The sequence below is a fragment of the Strigops habroptila genome, chromosome 7 (genome assembly GCF_004027225.2).
Source record: "Strigops habroptila isolate Jane chromosome 7, bStrHab1.2.pri, whole genome shotgun sequence".
In the NCBI taxonomy this organism is placed as follows: domain Eukaryota; kingdom Metazoa; phylum Chordata; class Aves; order Psittaciformes; family Psittacidae; genus Strigops; species Strigops habroptila.
In genome coordinates this window covers 3,134,614-3,153,250 of record NC_044283.2, presented here as the reverse complement: position 1 = coordinate 3,153,250, position 18,637 = coordinate 3,134,614, and the positions used below count along the sequence as shown (strand labels likewise).

Below are 18,637 nucleotides of genomic sequence, written 5' to 3'. Positions count from 1 at the left end.
GGGACACACCGAGACGCAACCCTCAGCTCACCCCTGTCACGGTGTAATTTAGGTGCTGATGTATCCTGTTGGTTAAATTCTGACCCACGTTTGTCAATGCTGAGCCAACACCTACAGCAACAGCATCCAGGGAACAGAAAAACAGAGGGGACCATGCAGAGGGGTGCAAGCAACGATCCACAGGGTGACATGAATCATGGAATAACATGGTTTGGGTGGGAAGGGAGCTTAAAGCTCCTCCAGTTCCAACCCCTGCCACAGGCAGGGACACCTTCCACTAGAGCAGGTTGCTCCAAGCCCCTGTGTCCAACCTGGCCTCCAACACTGCCAGGGATGGGGCAGCCACAGCTTCTCTGGGCACCCTGTGCCAGCGCCTCAGCACCCTCACAGGGAAGAGCTTCTGCCTCAGAGCTCATCTCAGTCTCCCCTCTGGCAGGTTAAAGCCATTCCCCTTGTCCTGTCCCTACAGGCCCCGATGAAGAGTCCCTCTCCAGCATCCTTGCTGGAGCCCGCTTTAGATACCCCGGAGTGTCTGCTGGGAATTCAGCTTCCTCACCTCTTGCTCCTCTTCAGCTTTTTCTGGTAAGACCCTTGTTTGGTCTGAGGAGTTGGGCATGTTGGGGTGACACCTCCTGTTCCAGCATCCCAGAGACTGGAGGTGACCTCCTGAGGTTTGTGGGGAGTTTCAGGCAGTGCCAGGAACCACCGAACCTGGTGAAAGGGGCAGGAAATCCCCCAGGTTGGACACAGGGCCTTGGAGCAACCTGCTCTAGTGGAAGGTGTCCCTGCCCGTGGCAGGGCTTGGAGCTGGAGGAGCTTTAAGGTCCCTTCCAACACAAACCAGGCTGGGATTCTGTGATATGCAGGAGAAGACTTCTCCAAGAAATCCAAATGCAGCTCCATGGAAAAGATCCAACTCCCACAGATGGAGTTCCTTGGAATTGTGCATGGCAGGAGCAGCTTTCTCCAGAAATATCTTTTACCTTCAATGGGAATCTCAAGGTGCATCAACTGCTGCAACCCTCTCCCAGGAACCCAGAGGAATCAACCAGAATCAACCAGGTTGGAAAAGACCTTTAAGATCATCAAGTCCAACCTGCCAAGGCCACCACTAACCCATGGCACTGAGGACCTCATCTACAGGCTGGATGGATCCTTCTTTGTGGCCTCCACTCCCTGAGCAGCTGAGTGAGGTGATTTAATTCTCCAACCACCTTCTCCATCCACATTTCCTTGCTCTACAGGCTCCAAGAGCTGAGCTCCATCCCCCTCCTGGGACAAACACACACGTGGCACCCTCACGAGTTGAATGTGAAGTGACAAACGGTTTTATTACAGTTAGTAAAAGGCTTTTTGTCTTTGTTGAAGATGTCAAGGACACAAGTTCATGGTCCCTCCTGCAGGTTCACCTGCGGAGGGTGGTTAAAGTGCTACGTTAACTGTGAGAACACCAGCACTCCACAGCAGAAAAGTGAGTCTGAGTGGTGACAAATCAGGTGTTCCACAAGTGATCTGATGCGAAGAAGCAAAGTGCACTACTGAGAAGGAGCAGGAAAATATATGAAGGATGTTACAGGCAAGTAAAGCAGCAGAGAAAAGGGTCTTGGTAGAGATGCTGCTGGTTTGGTACTTCACACGTGTCCCCAAATCGTGCAGAGAGCGTGTGGGGAATCATAGAATCAACCAGGTTGGAAAGGACCTTTAGGATTGAGTCCAACTGTGAACCCAGCACTGCCAAGGCCACCACTAACCCATGTTCCAAAGCACCACATCCACACACTGGGCTGGTTCGGCTTGAAGAAGAGAAGGCTCCTGAAGGGGAGACCTTAGAGCAGCTCCAGTGCCTAAAGGGGCTACAGGAAACCTGGAGAGGGGCTTTGGACAAGGGCCTGTAGGGACAGGCCAAGGGGAATGGCTTTAACCTGCCAGAGGGGAGACTGAGATGAGCTCTGAGGCAGAAGCTCTTCCCTGTGAGGGTGCTGAGGCGCTGGCACAGGGTGCCCAGAGAACGTGTGGCTGCCCCATTCCTGGCAGTGTTCAAGGCCAGGTTGGACACAGGGGCTTGGAGCAACCTGCTCTAGTGGAAGGTGTCCAAGCAAAGGTCCCTGCAGCAGAGCCAGAGACACCAGTAAGGCAAATTCACCATGAGGCACCTGCTGAAGGCCACTGCACAGACCCTCAGGCTTGTTTTCAAGCTGAGAAGACCAAAGCCAACAGAATCAGCTCCACTTTTACAGGACATCTGCACAACCTCTCCTCACTCACTGCCCGGAGGGACCAGGGGTGAGGGGGGTCACCCTTTGGACCCCCAGGACACCCTTCCCTGGGACCAAACAAGGAAGATGTGGAGCATAACCGTGAGGACTTTCATTTTTGACTTAAGGGATCATTCCCTGAGCGAGACTCTCTCTATGGGTGTAAAAGGAGAAGGCTACAGACAAGAAGATGGTTGGGAAACAGAGGAGGAACAGACCCAAACCTAACAGCACCACCCAACCAAGGCCTTTTCCAGCAGAACCTTCCAGAAGGAGATTTAACAACATCCCTCCCATCCCCACTGCTGCTCCTCAAGCTTCAGATGTGTTGGCCAAATCCCTGCCATGAAGAGGACCTGCTGAGTGACCCTCATTTGTGCCATCGGGTGCACACCAGAAATGCCACCATTGAAACCACAGCGATGCCCACGGTCGGGATGAGGTATGAGAGGGATGGCCCACTGCTGTCCCCTGAGGGGACACTGCCCTGAGACAATCCGGTCACAGAGTCAAAGCCCGAGTTTCCAATGGGATTGGCTCTGTCTTGGAGGTCGCTGCCAGCCTCAAGCTGGGCGCTGGGGTGCTGCTCCACATGGACCTCGTGGGTGCTGCTCCAGCTTGGAAGTGGGTGAGAGTCTCTGCTTGCTCCAGCTGATGCCTCTTCCCCAGCGTCTGGTGCTGGGCATCCCAAGGATGCTCTGGGAAGTGCTTGTCCCGAGCTGGAGCTCTCCGTGCTCACCAAAAGAGGGTCACTCCTGAAGGTGAGGCTGTTGGACACGCTGGAAGAGGGGCCACTGGGGCATCTGCCACCTGCCTCTGGGCTGGCCCCAGCCACGGAGAGGAGGACCCCCGGCTTGCTGGGCTCCACGTCCCCCTCCACGTTGCTGCAGGATGCCCAGATGGTGGTGGCAGAACTCACGCGGTGGGATGTCCTCCCAGACACGCTTCCTGCAGCAGTTGTGCCCAGGGGAGGGTCCGCTGAGGCCAGGAGCACCTTTGGGAGACAAGGAGAGGGGCTGGGTGCCATGGGAAGCACCCATCTGGCCTGGCCTGTGACACGACAAGGCCACTTCAGTGCTCAACCACCACATCTCCAGCTGCTGAGAGTGAGGCTGGACCGTGAGTAGTGAGTGAAAGGAAAAGAAGGAAGGAAAGGAAGGAAGGGTGGGGGAAAAGGAAGGAAAGAGGGGAGAAGGAAGGAAGGGGGGGGAAGGGGGAAAGGAAGGAAGGGGGAAAAAGAAAAGAAGGGGATGGAAAGGAAGGAAGGGGATGGAAAGGAAGGAAGGGAAGGGAAAGGAAGGAAGGGAAGGGAAAGGAAGGAAGGGAAGGGAAAGGAAGGAAGGGGGGAAAAAGAAGGAAGGGGGGGAAAGGAAGGAAGGAAGGGGGGGAAGGAAGGAAGGAAGGGGGGAAGGAAGGAAGGAAGGGGGGGAAGGAAGGAAGGAAGGGGAGGGAAAGGAAGGAAGGGGAGGGAAAGGAAGGAAGGAAGGGGGGAAAGGAAGGAAGGGGGGGAGAAGAAAGGAAGGGGGAAGGAAGGAAGGGAAGGGAAAGGAAGGAAAGTGGGAAAGGAAGGAAGTGTGGGGGGAAAAGAAGGAAGGGAGAGAAAGAAAGGAAAAAAGGGAGGAAGCAAAAAGGGACAAAGGGAGGAAGCAACAACGGATGGAGGGAGGAAGCAGTAAGGAAGACCAGCAGCAAGGAGAGGGGTGGGAAGAGGCAGCTGGAAGGCTGGACACTGACAGGCAATTGAAGGAGGGATATGAGGAGCCAAAGCCCCACCAGCCCTGGCTCCCTTCTCCCGTGCTCCAGAACACAGGAGCGACAGGAACACGGTGGGGAAGAGCCCGAAATGAACTCAGCACCAGCCCAAAACCTGATACTGCAGCAGAACATCTCCCAGTCCAGGGAGTTCACACGGAAGTGAGTAAAAGCAAGTGGCAATGGGAGAGGTCACCTACGTGCTCCTTCGGTGGCACGGAAGGGGTGCTGGTGGCTGTCACCTCCATGGGCGCTTTCTTCTCTGGTCCAGGAGGCTTCAAGGAGGTGTCACAGGACGGGGAAGTGCCCCTGGGCAGAGAGCCGGTGACTAGAGTAGCTGATTCCATCCAAGTGTCTGCTGGGGAGAAAACAACAGGTATTGTGGTCCTAACTCTTGTTCAAGAGGCTTGCTCTTCCTCAAGGATGCTGCAAGAGGATACTCCTGGAGATAAGGAGGTTGGTTTTGAACGCTTCCAGGGCTGGTGACTCGAGCACTGCCCTGGGCAGCCTGTTCCAATGCCTGAGCACCCTTTGGGGAAGGAATTGTTCCTCAGCTCCATCTAAACCTCCCCTGGGGCAGCTTGAGGCCGTTTCCTCTTGTCCCATCCCTTGTTCCTTGGGAGCAGAGACCAGCCCCCTCCCGGCTCCATCCTCCTGCCAGGCAGTTGCAGAGAGTGAGAAGGTCCCCCCTGAGCCTTCTCTTCTCCAGACTAAACGCCCCCAGGTCCCTCAGCCGTTCCTCATCACACTTGTGCTCCAGGCCCTGCACCAGCTCCGGGGCCCTTCTCTGGCCCCGTTCCAGCACCTCAATGTCTCTCCCATGGTGAGGAACATGGGGCAGCACCACAGTAACTACATGGCTCTGCCAGGCAGGAAACCCACCTCCCTCTCGTCCGTGCTCTCCCAGCATCCCGACCAGCTTCTGCTCCGCATCGAACTGCTGCTGTATGAGGAGGGGGCTGCGCACATCCACAAAGCTTCCCAGGTGCTCGCCATGCTCCGAGATGGACACAGCCTGTTTTGGGGGCAGTGAGATGAGGGGCTGCATCCCCCCACTGCGAGCGGCCTCCTGCAGCGTCGGGGGTGACTCGGTGGAGATGTACAAGTCCTCCTGAGGCTCGTTCCTGGGGCTGTGAGCAGCCTCTGCACCCCGGGGTGGATGAGGCCTGCCCAGGCCCAAGCTGGGTGCACCATGACGCAGGTGGTTGGCATTCCCAAAGCACCCGTTGTCCACACACACTGGGTGCTGCGGGCGGCTCAGCCAGTCCCGGCCGCACTCGCTGGGCACAGCCGAGGGCACGGACATGCTCCCTGTCCCGGGGGTCCCTGCTGGTGCCTGCACGGCCTCGATGGGGTGTGAGAGATGTCCCTCAGCGCCGTGCCCAGTGCTCACTCCATCATGGACTGTGCTCCCAGGTGGAGATGGCCGGGATGTCTCTTGCTTCAGGGTTTTGGGGAGCTGGAAGGAAATCACAGAATGGTTTGTGATGGAACACACAAACCCCAGTTCCAACCCCTGCCACGGGCAGGGACACCTTCCACTAGAGCAGGTTGCTCCAAGCCCCTGTGTCCAACCTGGCCTTGAACACTGCCAGGGATGGGGCAGCCACAGCTTCTCTAGGCACCCTGTGCCAGCGCCTCAGCACCCTCACAGGGAAGAACTTCTGCCCAAGAGCTCATCTCAATCTCCCCTCTGGCAGGTTAAAGCCATTCCCCTTGTCCTGTCCCTCCAGGCCCTTGTCCAAAGCCCCTCTCCAGGTTTCCTGGAGCCCCTTTAGGCACTGGAGCTGCTCTAAGGTGTCCCCTTCAGGAGCCTTCTCTTCTCCAGGCTGCCCCAGCCCAGCTCTCTCAGCCTGGCTCCAGAGCAGAGCTGCTCCAGCCCTCACAGCAGCGCCAGGGCCTCACTCCAGCAGAAATGAGCTGTGCTAAATCACTGTGCCAGGATGCTCTGGGGGCTCTGGGACCACTGGGGTGCCCCAAGTCCTGACCCAGTAACCCACACCGGCCTGGAGATGAAGGGGGTCTCTCCTTGTCACCCACCACGCAGCTCACAGGAGCTCTGCACGGGGTCCAGGGCTGTGGAGTGGACCCTGCACTTCCACCCATGGAGGGGGAGCAGTTATAGGGTGTCAGTGACCAGATGCAGCAGAGATCAGCAGCGAGAGGCTGCTTGGGATGTCCCTGCACAAGCCTGGCCCTACCACGGGCTCCCCATGTCACACAGGTCTGGTCCAAAAGGGACCTTTGTGCCCCCATCTGACACAGGTCACACTCACCGACTCCTGCACTGGGGTCCTGGCATCCAGGTCCGTGCTCATGGTGGTGGCAGCACCGGGCAGGTCTCGGTGTGGCTGCTCAGCCAACGGGGCACCCGGAGCAGGGTTGGGAGCTGGGGACAGCGTCTGGGCTGCGGTGGAGGTGACAGTGGGACGGGCATTGCTGGCTGCAGGAGGGGAGGAGGCAGTGGTGGGAGCTGGGGGACCTGGAGGAGCCAAGGTGGTTTGTGAGCATGGACACTGAGGGAAAAGCCAAGGAGGCAAAGGATAGGGCTGTGGCAGCCCCTCACATGCCCCTGCTCTGTCCCCACATCTGCCAAGCCCACAGCACCCCTTCATTCACCCTTCCATCTCCCCTCAAGGTGAGAAACCAGTCCACCACCAACCCAAACACCTTCAAGCAAGGACCCCGTCATCCTTAGCCACATCACCAGGGTGAGGGACATCCCTGAGGGGACAGCCAGACACCCCCAGGAAGCCAAGGCAGGCAGAGATCAGATACCAGGACACGTGCTTCGGATCCCCATGTCCACCAGACCCCCGTGGCAGCCCCCAGGGACACCGAGGCTACCTACAGGCTTGCCAGGAGTCGTACACGTGCTGCAGCTCGTCGGCCAGGTCCCCGGCGTTGTTCTGGCGCAGCGCCTCGATGAGGTCCCTCACCCAGCCCTGCCGGCACTTCAGGTGCTGATAGAACCTATAGACAGTGGCCTGGCTGCCCCGTGCTTCCTCCCGGGCATGGAGCTCATCCTGAACAAACCACACACAGGGTGCTAAGAGAGGGGCTGGCTTAGAGGTAGGGGGGTATATGTTGCCTGAGCTATATCATAGAATCATGGAATGGTTTGGGATGGAAGGGAGCTTAAAGCTCCTCCAGTCCCAACCCCCTGCCACGGGCAGGGGCACCTTCCACTAGAGCAGGTTGCTCCAAGCTCCTGTGTCCAACCTGGCCTTGAACACTGCCAGGGATGGGGCAGCCACAGCTTCTCTGGGCACCCTGTGCCAGCGCCTCAGCACCCTCACAGGGAAGAGCTTCTGCCTCAGAGCTCATCTCAATCTCCCCTCTGGCAGGTTAAAGCCATTCCCCTTGGCCTGGCCCTACAGGCCCTTGCCCAAAGCCCCTCTCCAGGTTTCCTGGAGCCCCTTTAGGCACTGGAGCTGCTCTAAGGTCTCCCCTTCAGGAGCCTTTTCTTCTCCAGGCTGAACAGCCCCAATGTTCTCAGCCTGGTTCCAGAGCAGAGCTGCTCCAGCCCCTGATCATCCTTGTGGCCTCCTCATCTGCTGTGGAAGGAGCCCGGCAGGACTCAGGAAAACAGGAACTTACTCTGTCAGCATCAGTGAGGCAGCTCAGGGAATCGGCCAGCGACGCCACACGGATGTTCCTGAAATTCCGGAGGTTTTTCATAATGTAGTCGTACACTTTCTCTTCAGCAAAGCCCATCCTGGCTCAAGCACCTGCTGAGAGAGAGACACTTAACATGAGCGGAGGGCTGCTGGTAACACTCCGCTTTTCCACAGGAGCTCGGGCTTTTCCATAGGAGCTTAGGCTATTCCATAGAAGCTCGGGCTTTTCCATAGGAGCCTGTTCCCCCAGCACTCAACCTTACCGTGGCAGCAACCGGTGCAGGGGGAAACCCAGAGCGGAAAACACACAAAGAGGAAACAGTTTCAAGTTGAACTCTCGACTCTGTTTTTGCAATCCAACCTCCCTCTGGCTGTCGTCCAGCCTCTGTTTATCCTCGTTCCTGCTGCAGCCGGACGGATCCCGCTGCGTTCTCGTGACACTATCGCGACAGGAGCGGCGCGGGGTCACGCCAGGACAAGGGGGACAAGGCCAAAGTCGGTGGGAGACGCGGCTGATCCCCAAACCAGCAAAGGAAGGAGGAAACGCGCCCCGCCGGGCCCGCCTGCTCCCATGGGAGCGCTGGGACGCGTTGTGCTGGAAATAACCCTCCCACCACCGCCGGCACCCGCTGCTCGGCGGACTGAGGTGTAGGATGTGCTGGAATGCGATGGGATGCGCTGGGATGGAACGGGATAACCGCGGGCCCGTGCTCCCCCCGCAGCCCCTACCTGCGCCCGCCGCCGCCGCTGTGGAGACCGCACTAAACCCGCCCACCCCTCTCTGCGCCGCCGCTGATTGGCTGCCGCGCACGCCCATCGCGGTGATTGGCGGGCGCTGTGAGGCGAAGGGCGGGAAGCGCCGAGGCGGTGCGGCCGGGCCCGGCCCTCACCCGGCGGCGGCGGCGGCACCGGGGCGGGTCCAGCCCTCACCCGGTGGCGGCAGGGGGCAGCACCGCACCGGGAACATCCCGCCTGGCGCCGCCCCTCGGCCCGCCCCGCTCTGTCAGCGCAGCGCGCCCTGCATGGAGCCGCACCATGGCGGCGGCGGCGGCGGCCGTGGCGGGAGCGGGCGGGCGGCGGCGGGGGCGCCGCTGAGGGCCGGCAGCCCCGCGGCGGGGCTCTGAGGAGCGGCGGGGCTTCTTTCCCCCCCCCTCCCCTCTTCCCCTCTCCCTTCCCTTCTTTCCCTTCCCCTTCTTCCCCCTTTCCCTTTCCCTTCTTCCCGACCCCCGCGCCCTGCTCCCGGCGCGGCGTCCATGGTCGCGGCCGGCCGCGGCGTCCCGGAGCGCTTGGGCGGCGGCGAGAGCCGGCGAGGGCGGAGGAGCGGCCCGACAGGTGAGGAGGGAGCGGCGGGGGGGGCGGCGGCGGCGGCGGGAAGGGCCTGGCGTTGTTATGGCGACGGCCTCTGGGGGTGTCCGTGTGGTGTTACACCTCCCCCCCCCCCCCGCATTGTGGGCTTTATTAGTGGGAGTGATTAAAGTGAATCGCGATAGTGGGGCTGTCGCGGCCACACACACACACACACACGGCGGGGGGGGGGGGCTGAGCTGGGCACCCCGCTCCCATAGCCGGGGCATGGGCACATGGGTTGGATCCTGGGGTCACCAGATCCTCCTTTTCCTCCCCTTCTTCCTCCCCTTCTTCCTCCCCTTCTTCCTCCCCTTCTTCTCCCCTTCTTCCTCCCCTTCTCCTCCCTCTCCTCCCCTTCTTCCTCCCCTTCTTCCTCCCCTTCTTCCTCCCCTTCTTCCTCCCCCTTCTTCCTCCCCTTCTTCCTCCCCTTCTTCCTCCCCTTCTTCCTCCCCTTCTTCCTCCCCTTCTTCCTCCCCCTCTTCCTCCTCGTGCCTCAGGATCCCCAGCCCCATGGACACCATCACTCAGTACATGGGGGTCCAACACTGGGCACCCCATAAACAACCAACCCACCGGTTGCCCTCATAGACCCATGGAGCTCCTCAGCAGCTCTTGGCCAGCACCACTGGGTTCATGGCCTGGCTCCTTCCTTGTGCTGTTTCTTAGGGAGACGCTCCAAGCCGGAGCACTGGAGGGGACACTGAGGGCTGTGTCCCTTCCTCATCCCGCTGTATCCACACATCCCGAATGGGACCGTACAAGCTGCCCTGCTCCCAGCTCTCCCACGCTCGGGTAGATCCATCCTCCCTCCTCGGCCAGCTCCTGCTTATTTCTGCTCTTGGATGTCATCAAGGGTGGAAAATGTGACAGGAAGGAAGGGAGGCTTTTTTTTTTCCTTGCCTCCTGCTAAATATGGAGTGACATTAAAATCCAAAGAGTGTCGTGAAAGGAATCCCAGCCCCTGTGTTGGCCGGAGGAGGGAAAACCGAGCTTTTCGGCCTTTTTCCCTGGGAGGATCCAGCTGGGAAGTTTCGCAAGGAGCGGCGGGTCCTTCCCGAGAGCCTCAGGAATTTACTTTGCTTGTTCACAGGACGCTCTCTCTGCAGAGAGAAATTACTCATCCCTCCTCTGCCTGCTCCTGGCTGGGGCGAGCTGGCTGCGAGCATGCGGGATGCTTGGAAAATAGGGATCTTTCCTCTCCTGTGCAAGGATTTCTGGAAGGGAAAGGTGGTTTTCGTCTTTATTCTGCTTCCTGTTGCTGCTGTGCTGGGGAGGGAGGTGTGAGGGCTGGCTGCATTCAGGTTCACAAGGGGGATTTCTGTCTGGCTCCATCAGGAAGCTGGCTCCAGACGTTATTCCCGTGGTGACGTTGGGAAATGGGCTCTGGGATGAGGAAGGGAGCCCAGGGATGGTTGTGGCACTGCCAGCTCCCCCAGTGACTTCTGCTGTGGCCGAGCTGAGGATGTTTTGGGGGCACATGGACCACATTCACTGCGACCTGAGGGTGCTGGTCCTGCCACATTCCCCCTCCACGTGTTCCTCTGCATTCCCATTGGAAAGCTTTTTTTGGGGGGTGTCAGTGGGAAGCTCCAGGGTTTTTTTGCCTGATCTTTATACAAGCAGTTGGTTGGAGCAATGGGGGGATACTGGGAGGTGCTGCAAACGGATGTTTCCATTTCCAGGGGCATCCCTGGCTCTGGTGCAGCTGGATTGGTTTCAAGCTCATGGGATACCGAAATGTCCCTCTCAAATAACCAATGTTCTGCTCCGAGCTGGGATGTTGGGCCAAGTCCAACATCAACATCCTTGTGGAAGAGTCGTTTGAATTCCCTCTCTCCCTGTCTCCTCCTACATCTGTTCTCTCCAAACCCACTGTGTCTGCGGCACGATCCCAATCACAGGGAACATCAGGAAGCGTGGGGTGGGGTGTTTCATGTGCTTCCATAGGTTGGGAGCAGCATGGTGGTTGCACAAGGTGCTGGTGGTCCTGTATGCTTGGTGTTGAGGAGAAGGAGGTGGCCTCTTTCTGGTCTCATTCACAGACCACATTCTCCTCTTGAAATAAGACAAATCCTGGCTTTTCCTGTCGTGACGGAGATCATTTGGATGAGACCAGGTCCAAACGCATCTCTGGAGCCTGTGGGCAGGAAGGAACAAGAGGGCATGGCTTTAACCTGCCAGAGGGGAGATTGAGATGAGCTCTGAGGCAGAAGCTCTTCCCTGTGAGGGTGCTGAGGCGCTGGCACAGGGTGCCCAGAGAAGCTGTGGCTGCCCCATCCCTGGCAGTGTTCAAGGCCAGGTTGGACACAGGGGCTTGGAGCAACCTGCTCTAGTGGAAGGTGTCCCTGCCCGTGGCAGGGGGTTGGAACTGGATGAGCTTTAAGCTCCTTTCCAACACAAACCACTCTGGGATTCTATGGAGCACTAATGGGAAGAGGTCGGAACTGTCCGTGTTGACAGAATGGGCTGATTCATCTCCCTGCTCTTAACTCTTTCCCTCCTCCTTCTGGTTTGCTCCAAGGCTCAGAGGCTGAGGATCTGTCACAGCTCTGCTGTAGCTGGATCACGAAACGCTGCTGGGTTTGTACGTGGGGTTTATGTGGTTTGGGCTGGAAAAGCAATGGGCTGTTGGGGGCGTGTAGTTATCCGAACCGGATAACCGGAACATCGGCACTCACATTAGGCAGGATTAATATTTAATACAGGGACTATGAACCGTTGTGCTTAATCACTGTCTGAAGGGCTTAGGAAGAGATTTACCCATAAGCAAAGCGATTCCCCCACTGTCCAGAGTGATTTCTTGCCTCTTCCTTGGGAGCAGCTGGTCCTGGATATCGCCAGGGGCTGGTCTGATCCTGTTCTTCCTGATGTCTCCAGCTTTTAGGAGCGGGTCGAGTGGCTTTCATCACGAGTGCTTGCTTCTCATGAAACACACGTTGTGGAAACCCTTTTTCTCTGGTACAACCCCCGTGGCTGCTCTGTAACCTACCAGAGGTGCCTGGAAGTGCAGCCTGGGTGTCCTGCAGCTCCCAGTTGGGCTGGTTTGGGGTTGGGAAGCAGAGGTGGGAGGTGGATGTCTCATGGCGACTGTGGTGGGACTGTTGGGGTTTGTCTCAGGGTTGTGTCTCTATCACGGCAAACCCCTCTTTAGGCTGCCTGTGTCCCCTTCCCTCCCTGCCCCAAACCTCACTGAGAGCACCACTTGTGGCCATCAAACCCCCTTTTGCTGTGGCTCCACACATGGTACCGTGGTGTTTGTGGCTGAAGTTTAGTGGTGGAAGTCAAAACAACTGAGTGTGGGTTGGGTTTGGCCGTGATGGTCACGTAGGAAATCCTGGTGGCCACTGTAAGAGGCTGGGGCTTTGAAAGCTTCTAAATCTGGAGTGAGGACTGCTCTTCTCCCAAAACACACGTGGAAGAACAACCCTTCAATTCCTTGCTTAGGCAGCGATGAGTCCTCTTTATGCAAGAATAATTTGTTGTCCTAATTCCTTCCTGTTGAAGCAACTTGGTTTTGCATGGAATAATTAGGACTAATTTGGAGCTGGGATGGAAAAAGAGAGTTCTCTGGCTTCAGAAGAGTAGAGAAGAGCAGAAGCTCTGCCTCTGGTGTGTGAGTTGGGTCGTGCTGTGCCATCCCTCCTGAATGTGAGACCAAACATCCCAGGTTGGTGGGGAGCAGGAGATCATAGAATCATGGAGTGGTTTGGGTTGGAAGGGAGCTTAAAGCTCATCCAGCTCCAACCCCCTGCCACGGGCAGGGACACCTTCCACTAGAGCAGGTTGCTCCAAGCCCCTGTGTCCAACCTGGCCTTGAACACTGCCAGGGATGGGGCAGCCACAGCTTCTCTGGGCACCCTGTGCCAGCGCCTCAGCACCCTCACAGGGAGGAGCTTCTGCCTCAGAGCTCATCTCAATCTCCCCTCGGGCAGGTTAAAGCCATTCCCCTTGGCCTGTCCCTCCAGGCCCTTGTCCAAAGCCCCTCTCCAGGTTTCCTGGAGCCCCTTTAGGCACTGGAGCTGCTCTGAGGTCTCCCCTTCAGGAGATGCAGGTGTCTCCAGTTTTAAACCTGCTGTTGCAGGGAGCTGAGGACGTCTGTGGTGAGGGGGGATGGACCAGCACCACCTCCTTCCTCCTTGGCTAACGCTGAGGAACAAACCAACCAAACCGTTCCCACCACACTCAGTGAGGAGCTGCCTCTGCCCAGGCTGGAGTGTTGGTGTATTCCTGGCGCCCCGGCCAAGTACTTGAGACCTTTTTCTTGCTGTGACAAGGACTTCCACATCCTGCCCCCCAGTCTGACTCAAGGCTATTTTCTGGTCCTTCCGGGAAGACATCCCTGTTCTCCCTTCCTTTGCGTAGTGCAGGGAAGGCAGCCAAATTCCTTCCCTCCCCCAAATCCCTGTGGATTTGGAGAAGAAGAGGAGGTACAAGCATCCTTCCTGGCTTCTCTGCCCTTTACCTGGGAAGCATGGCATGAAGGTAACGCAGGATCAGCTCTCTCACAGCCACCTTCCTCAGTGCGGGTGGGTTCACTTCTGCTGGTGGGAGTTGTGAGCACTGAGTCCGTGTCCTCCTCTTGGATGCAGTGGGAATGGGAGATGTTTAGCCTGGAAATTCCAGCTGGCAGGAGACACGCTGCGAGTGACACAAGCTTCCCAATGTCTGGATATGGGGCTGCTGGAAACCTTCACTGGTGGATGCTGCCTGCAGGGTCAGAGGGGGAGGTTTGAGACCTGTGTTCAGAACTTGGGGGTCCCAAACGCTGTTTGAAGCTCCAAGTTAGGTTGATGAAGGCACATTGGAGGCAGCTCGCAGAGGTGCTGCAGCAACATACCTGCCTCAAAACTAGAGCCCGGCGTGTTCCAGCTTGTAGGGTTTGTGTGTCTGAGTTAAGTAATAGGTGACAGGAAACCTCGATTCAGTGAATCAATCATCACTGGTTGCTCTGTGCTTGAACTAGCCCCCCTTGGGCTGAGGGTTTGGAATGCCACACTTGGAGAGGGGCTTTGGCCAAGGGCTGTAGGGACAGGACAAGGGGAATGGCTTTAACCTGCCAGAGGGGAGATTGAGATGAGCTCTTGGGCAGAAGCTCTTCCCTGTGAGGGTGCTGAGGCGCTGGCACAGGGTGCCCAGAGAAGCTGTGGCTGCCCTATCCCTGGCAGTGTTCAAGGCCAGGTTGGACACAGGGGCTTGGAGCAACCTGCTCTAGTGGAAGGTGTCCCTGCCCGGGGCAGGGGGCTGGAACTGGATGAGCTTTAAGCTCCCTTCAACCCAAACCACTCTGGGATCTGGGATTCTATAACCTCTCTGAGTTAAGGTTGTTCTGATGATCTAAACCCCAGGGGTTAAAGCGCTTTGGTCTCCACCCCACCAGCAGTGACCTCGCTGCAGAGAGCAGCAGATGTGCCTGGTTTCACTACTGAAGGTAGGATGTCTCCCTTTGTGTGTGCTTGATGTTCTCTTCCAAGCACTTGAGGATCTTCTGACCCCCCTGTGGAGGGTTTCCTCAGAACTGGTACCCAGCCATCCTCACTTGTGCTTCCAGGGTGTTCTCTTCTCTGGTACTTACAGCACCTGGGGTGCTCATGCACACTGTAACCTTGACAAGGTGGTAGGAAGAGCAGTGATCAGACATCAAGAAGCAGATCCTCCTTTAACCCCATGGAATGTGTGGGGTCCATCCCTTGCTTTCAAACCTCTTGTTTTTCGAGTCAGTGTCTCAATGGAGACTCTGAGGATTCCAAACCCTTCATTCACAAACTGCAGCTGGCTGAGGGCTGAGATTACTGATTTGTGTTAGCAAATTACATCATGGTACGTGTCAGAGAGTGTTCTGCAGCCAGGAAATGTGTTCCTGCCTTCAACCTGCATTGCAGCCAGCTGCAAGTCCTGCTTGCTCCCTGTTGGGCATCTCTTCTTTCCTTCCCCCTTTGAAATAGCCCTTGCGAGCTCTCAGGTGAGTGCTGGTGATGTGACCTCAAGAGGTTTCTTGTCAAATCTGGGGAAAGAGTTGTGTTTATTCCTCTTTAGTTATTAAAAAGCAGAAGAAGGAAAGGGAGGACCTGCCTTGACCTGCGGGTCAGTCCGGTTAACATGGGTGGGTGTGCTTGAGGCCCCGGCGCTGCTGCGAGGGCTGGAGCAGCTCTGCTCTGGAGCCAGGCTGAGAGAGCTGGGCTGGGGCAGCCTGGAGAAGAGAAGGCTCCTGAAGGGGACACCTTAGAGCAGCTCCAGTGCCTAAAGGGGCTCCAGGAAACCTGGAGAGGGGCTTTGGACAAGGGCCTGGAGGGACAGGACAAGGGGAATGGCTTTAACCTGCCAGAGGGGAGATTGAGATGAGCTCTGAGGCAGAAGCTCTTCCCTGTGAGGGTGCTGAGGCGCTGGCACAGACTTTTCCCAGAGAAGCTGTGGCTGCCCCATCCCTGGCAGTGTTCAAGGCCAGGTTGGACACAGGGGCTTGGAGCAACCTGCTCTAGTGGAAGGTGTCCCTGCCCGTGGCAGGGGTTGGAGCTGGATGGGCTTTAAGCTCCCTTCAACCCAAACCATTCCATGGCTCTATATTGGCCATATCTGTGCTTATCTGTCCGCAAAAGCCTCTGCCACACGTGGGGCAGCCCCAGCCCATGGCCGGGGCAGGAGGAGGAGCTCATAGTGGAGGCAGAAGGGACCAGCCTGCGCAGTGACATGGGTTAGTGGCAGAAAAGCAGGAAGGCAGCTCCCTCCGGCTGCTCGTGGTGGGGTGAGCCAAGAGGCTCAGCTGAGCGCAGGGGGCAGAAGGCACAGATGCTGTTGGAGGTTTCCAGAACGCAGCAACCCTCAAATAAGTAAATTTTCCTGAGTAAGAGCAGAAATATGAAGAACAGGGTTTGCTTTAATTAAAATCCAAACAGCATTTTAGTGGTTTCTGAGGATTCCAGCAGTGCTTTGGGAAAGGGCAGCCTGTTGTTCCCGGCACTGTGTGCTCAGCACTGCCATATCCTGGCTCTGAACCTGGAGGTTTTGAGGTACCATAAATCTCTCCCATGATAACGTGTGGCAGGACAGCACCGCAAACCTCCCTCCTTCCTCACAACGCCAATAATGCCTTTATCATGCCAGCAGATAATGATCTCCTTTTTGTTCCAGAAGTGAAGCTCTTATGGGTATGTTTGGGAAGCCTGGAAAGAGACATTCTCACGTGTGTTTTCCAGCGTTGCTTAACACGTGCTGTGTCCCTGAGCCTCTGCATTTCACCCTCTTGCAAACTGGCCACTCTCTGCCCAGAGAAGCTGTGGCTGCCCCATCCCTGGCAGTGTTCAAGGCCAGGTTGGACACAGGGGCTTGGAGCAACCTGCTCTAGTGGAAGGTGTCCCTGCCCGTGGCAGGGGGTTGGAGCTGGAGGAGCTTTAAGGTCCCTTCCAACCCAAACCATTCTATGATGATTTTTGGGTGTGAAGCCTCACAGGTACAACTTTAGGCCCCCTCTCATATATTTATATGTTCAACTGATCTCTAACTGGGAGCTGAGGTTTAATCTTCCCCTGTTTCTCTGCAGCAGCCCAAATGCTGCAGCTTCACTCCCATCTCCTCAAAGACACTTAATGCCATCGGTGCAGGGCCTGAATGATGCGTTAGAGATGAACAGAGCTGACTTAAAATGAATCATAAATAGAAAAGCATGGCTAATCCTCCAGGATTTCTCCTGAGGAGACTTTAAACCCATTTGCTTACAGACAGAGAGATGGTTTTAATCCCAGCCTCTGTGTCATTCTCATCCCGGTGGGAATGCCAGGCAGGATCTTTGGTCGGCTCAATGGCAGCAGCTTGGTTTTAGACACTCTGCTGGCTGAGACTGGGATTAGAGAGGTGAAATGATTCCTAAGGTTATCTAGGAAAAGAAACGGGAATTCTGTTTCCATGGCTGGTATTGTTTGATTTTTGTGGATAAAGTTTTCCTGCTTTTTGGTTCTGCTTCACTCACTCCTTCAGGATCTTTCTCCCAGCAGTGGCTTCCAACAGCTCAGTTTGTAGCTCCCTATTTTTTTCCCCACCACTTTAACCCTTTGAGCAATGATTGTGTTGCTGTGTAATGGGTGGCTTTGCACTGCAGGCCTCTGCTGGGCTCTGCAAGCCCGTTTGGGGAGCACATCTGGAGCAGCTGCAGGCACCTCCCGTGGGACTGGGGGGGAAGCTCTTTCCCAGCCCTGCTTTGAGCAGAAGCACTCGGCCAACTCATCTCGCAGCTTTTCTGTACCTGGCTTCCTCTGAAGTGGTTCTGTACGAGCAGTGTTGTCACTGCAGTGGGTGCCTGGGGGTGAAATCTGTGACCCAGGCATGGAATGAACCAGGTTGGGAAAGACCTTTAAGATCATCAAGCCCAACCTTTACCAAGGCCACCACTAACCCATGGCACTGAGGCCTCGGCTACACGAGGTGTGAGCACCCTCAGGGCCGGTGGCTCCAGCACTGCCCTGGGCAGCCTGTTCCAATGCCTGAGCACCCTTTGGGGAAGGAATTGTTCCTCAGCTCCATCTAAACCTGCCCTGGTGCAGCTTGAGGCCGTTTCCTCTTGTCCCATCCCTTGTTCCTCGGGAGCAGAGACCAGCCCCCTCCTGGCTCCATCCTCCTGTCAGGCAGTTGCAGAGAGCGAGAAGGTCCCCCCTGAGCCTTCTCTTCTCCAGACTAAACCCCCCCAGGTCCCTCAGCCCTTCCTCATCACACTTGAGTGTCTAATACTGCTTCTTGTCCCTGTGTCTCACCCCCTGTGTGATGGAGGATCCACTCTTTGCCTTCCTTCCTATTTGTTAAGCTGAGTTCAGTGCCTGTGTGAGATAATTGCCTTTTTTTTCCCAGCATCCAGCACATTCCGGGGGGGTGTTTCAGTTTATGTAACTTCCCATATGTTGCCCTCTTCCTGTAGAAACCTGAAGATAAATTGTGAAACATAGAGAGCTGCTTAGAAAGGATGAACCCTCAGCTGGAGCTCAGCCTCTTTGTGGCAAGAAAAGAGGAACCCAGGGAGCTTATTTTCTCTCTTATACAGCTGAGTGAGCAGTGTGAGATGGAGCTGCCCCATTGCCCAACAGTGCTGTGGGAAGAGGGCATGGGGAGCTGTCAGCAGGCTCCGGAGCAGGTATGGATTAGGAAGGGTGCTGCAGCCCCACCATCCTGCCCTGCAAGTCCTTTCCCCGTGTCCAAAGCTTCTATGTTCCCTCTCAGTGGAACCTTAAGTCAGTGTTGAATGAGTTGGCTGGACCTGCTCTTGGTCTCCATTCCCACCTAGAGCGAGGGGGTCTTGCAGAAGAGGGTTCTTTGCTCCTGTGGGACACAAACCCGGCAGCTGGAAGGAGATTCATGGCTCTTGTTGGCTGCAAACTTGACCTAAAGCACTTCCCCATGTGCTCTGCTTGGTTCTGCTCATCGTTTCTGAATCTGGTTCAGTCACAAGGGTAAGAGCAGTCGTAGGCAGGATGCTGCAGCTTGCAGCCAGCCCCTGCTGAACAATGACACAGCATGGAATGAGGGGATCTGAAAACATCATGGAATCCCAGCCTGGTTTGTGTTGAAGGGAGCTTAAAGCTCCTTCAGCTCCAACCCCCTGCCACGGGCAGGGGCACCTTCCACTAGAGCAGGTTGCTCCAAGCCCCTGTGTCCAACCTGGCCTTGAACACTGCCAGGGATGGG

The 18,637-nt window shown here is 56.8% G+C and overlaps 2 protein-coding genes across 7 annotated transcripts in view; one reads left to right on the top strand and one right to left on the bottom strand.

Moving 5' to 3' along the window:
* Positions 1 to 1,312: 1,312 nt before the first annotated feature.
* Positions 1,313 to 8,401, bottom strand: MAVS (mitochondrial antiviral signaling protein). Of its 6 annotated transcripts, none has more exons than XM_030491584.1 (7): positions 8,357 to 8,396; positions 7,608 to 7,738; positions 6,859 to 7,033; positions 6,284 to 6,489; positions 4,890 to 5,466; positions 4,208 to 4,362; positions 1,313 to 3,249 (listed from the first exon to the last, which is right to left on the bottom strand). In XM_030491584.1, the coding sequence occupies exons 2-7, from the start codon at positions 7,722 to 7,724 to the stop codon at positions 2,626 to 2,628; spliced, it is 1,854 nt and encodes a 617-aa protein (XP_030347444.1). In that variant the 5' UTR covers positions 7,725 to 7,738; positions 8,357 to 8,396; the 3' UTR covers positions 1,313 to 2,625. The 6 variants fall into 6 exon arrangements, with proteins under 6 accessions (XP_030347444.1, XP_030347441.1, XP_030347442.1 ...); XM_030491581.1 differs by having other exon boundaries at positions 2,525 to 3,249; positions 4,208 to 4,365; positions 7,608 to 7,741; positions 8,357 to 8,401; XM_030491582.1 differs by having other exon boundaries at positions 2,525 to 3,249; positions 4,208 to 4,365; positions 8,357 to 8,384.
* A 92-nt stretch (positions 8,402 to 8,493) lies between these two features.
* Positions 8,494 to 18,637, top strand: part of PTPRA (protein tyrosine phosphatase receptor type A) — a 110,311-nt gene continuing 100,167 nt past the window's right edge. The window contains exon 1 of the mRNA XM_030491576.1: positions 8,494 to 8,959. The gene's annotated coding sequence lies outside the window, so the exon portion shown is untranslated. The remainder of the gene's footprint in view (positions 8,960 to 18,637) is intronic.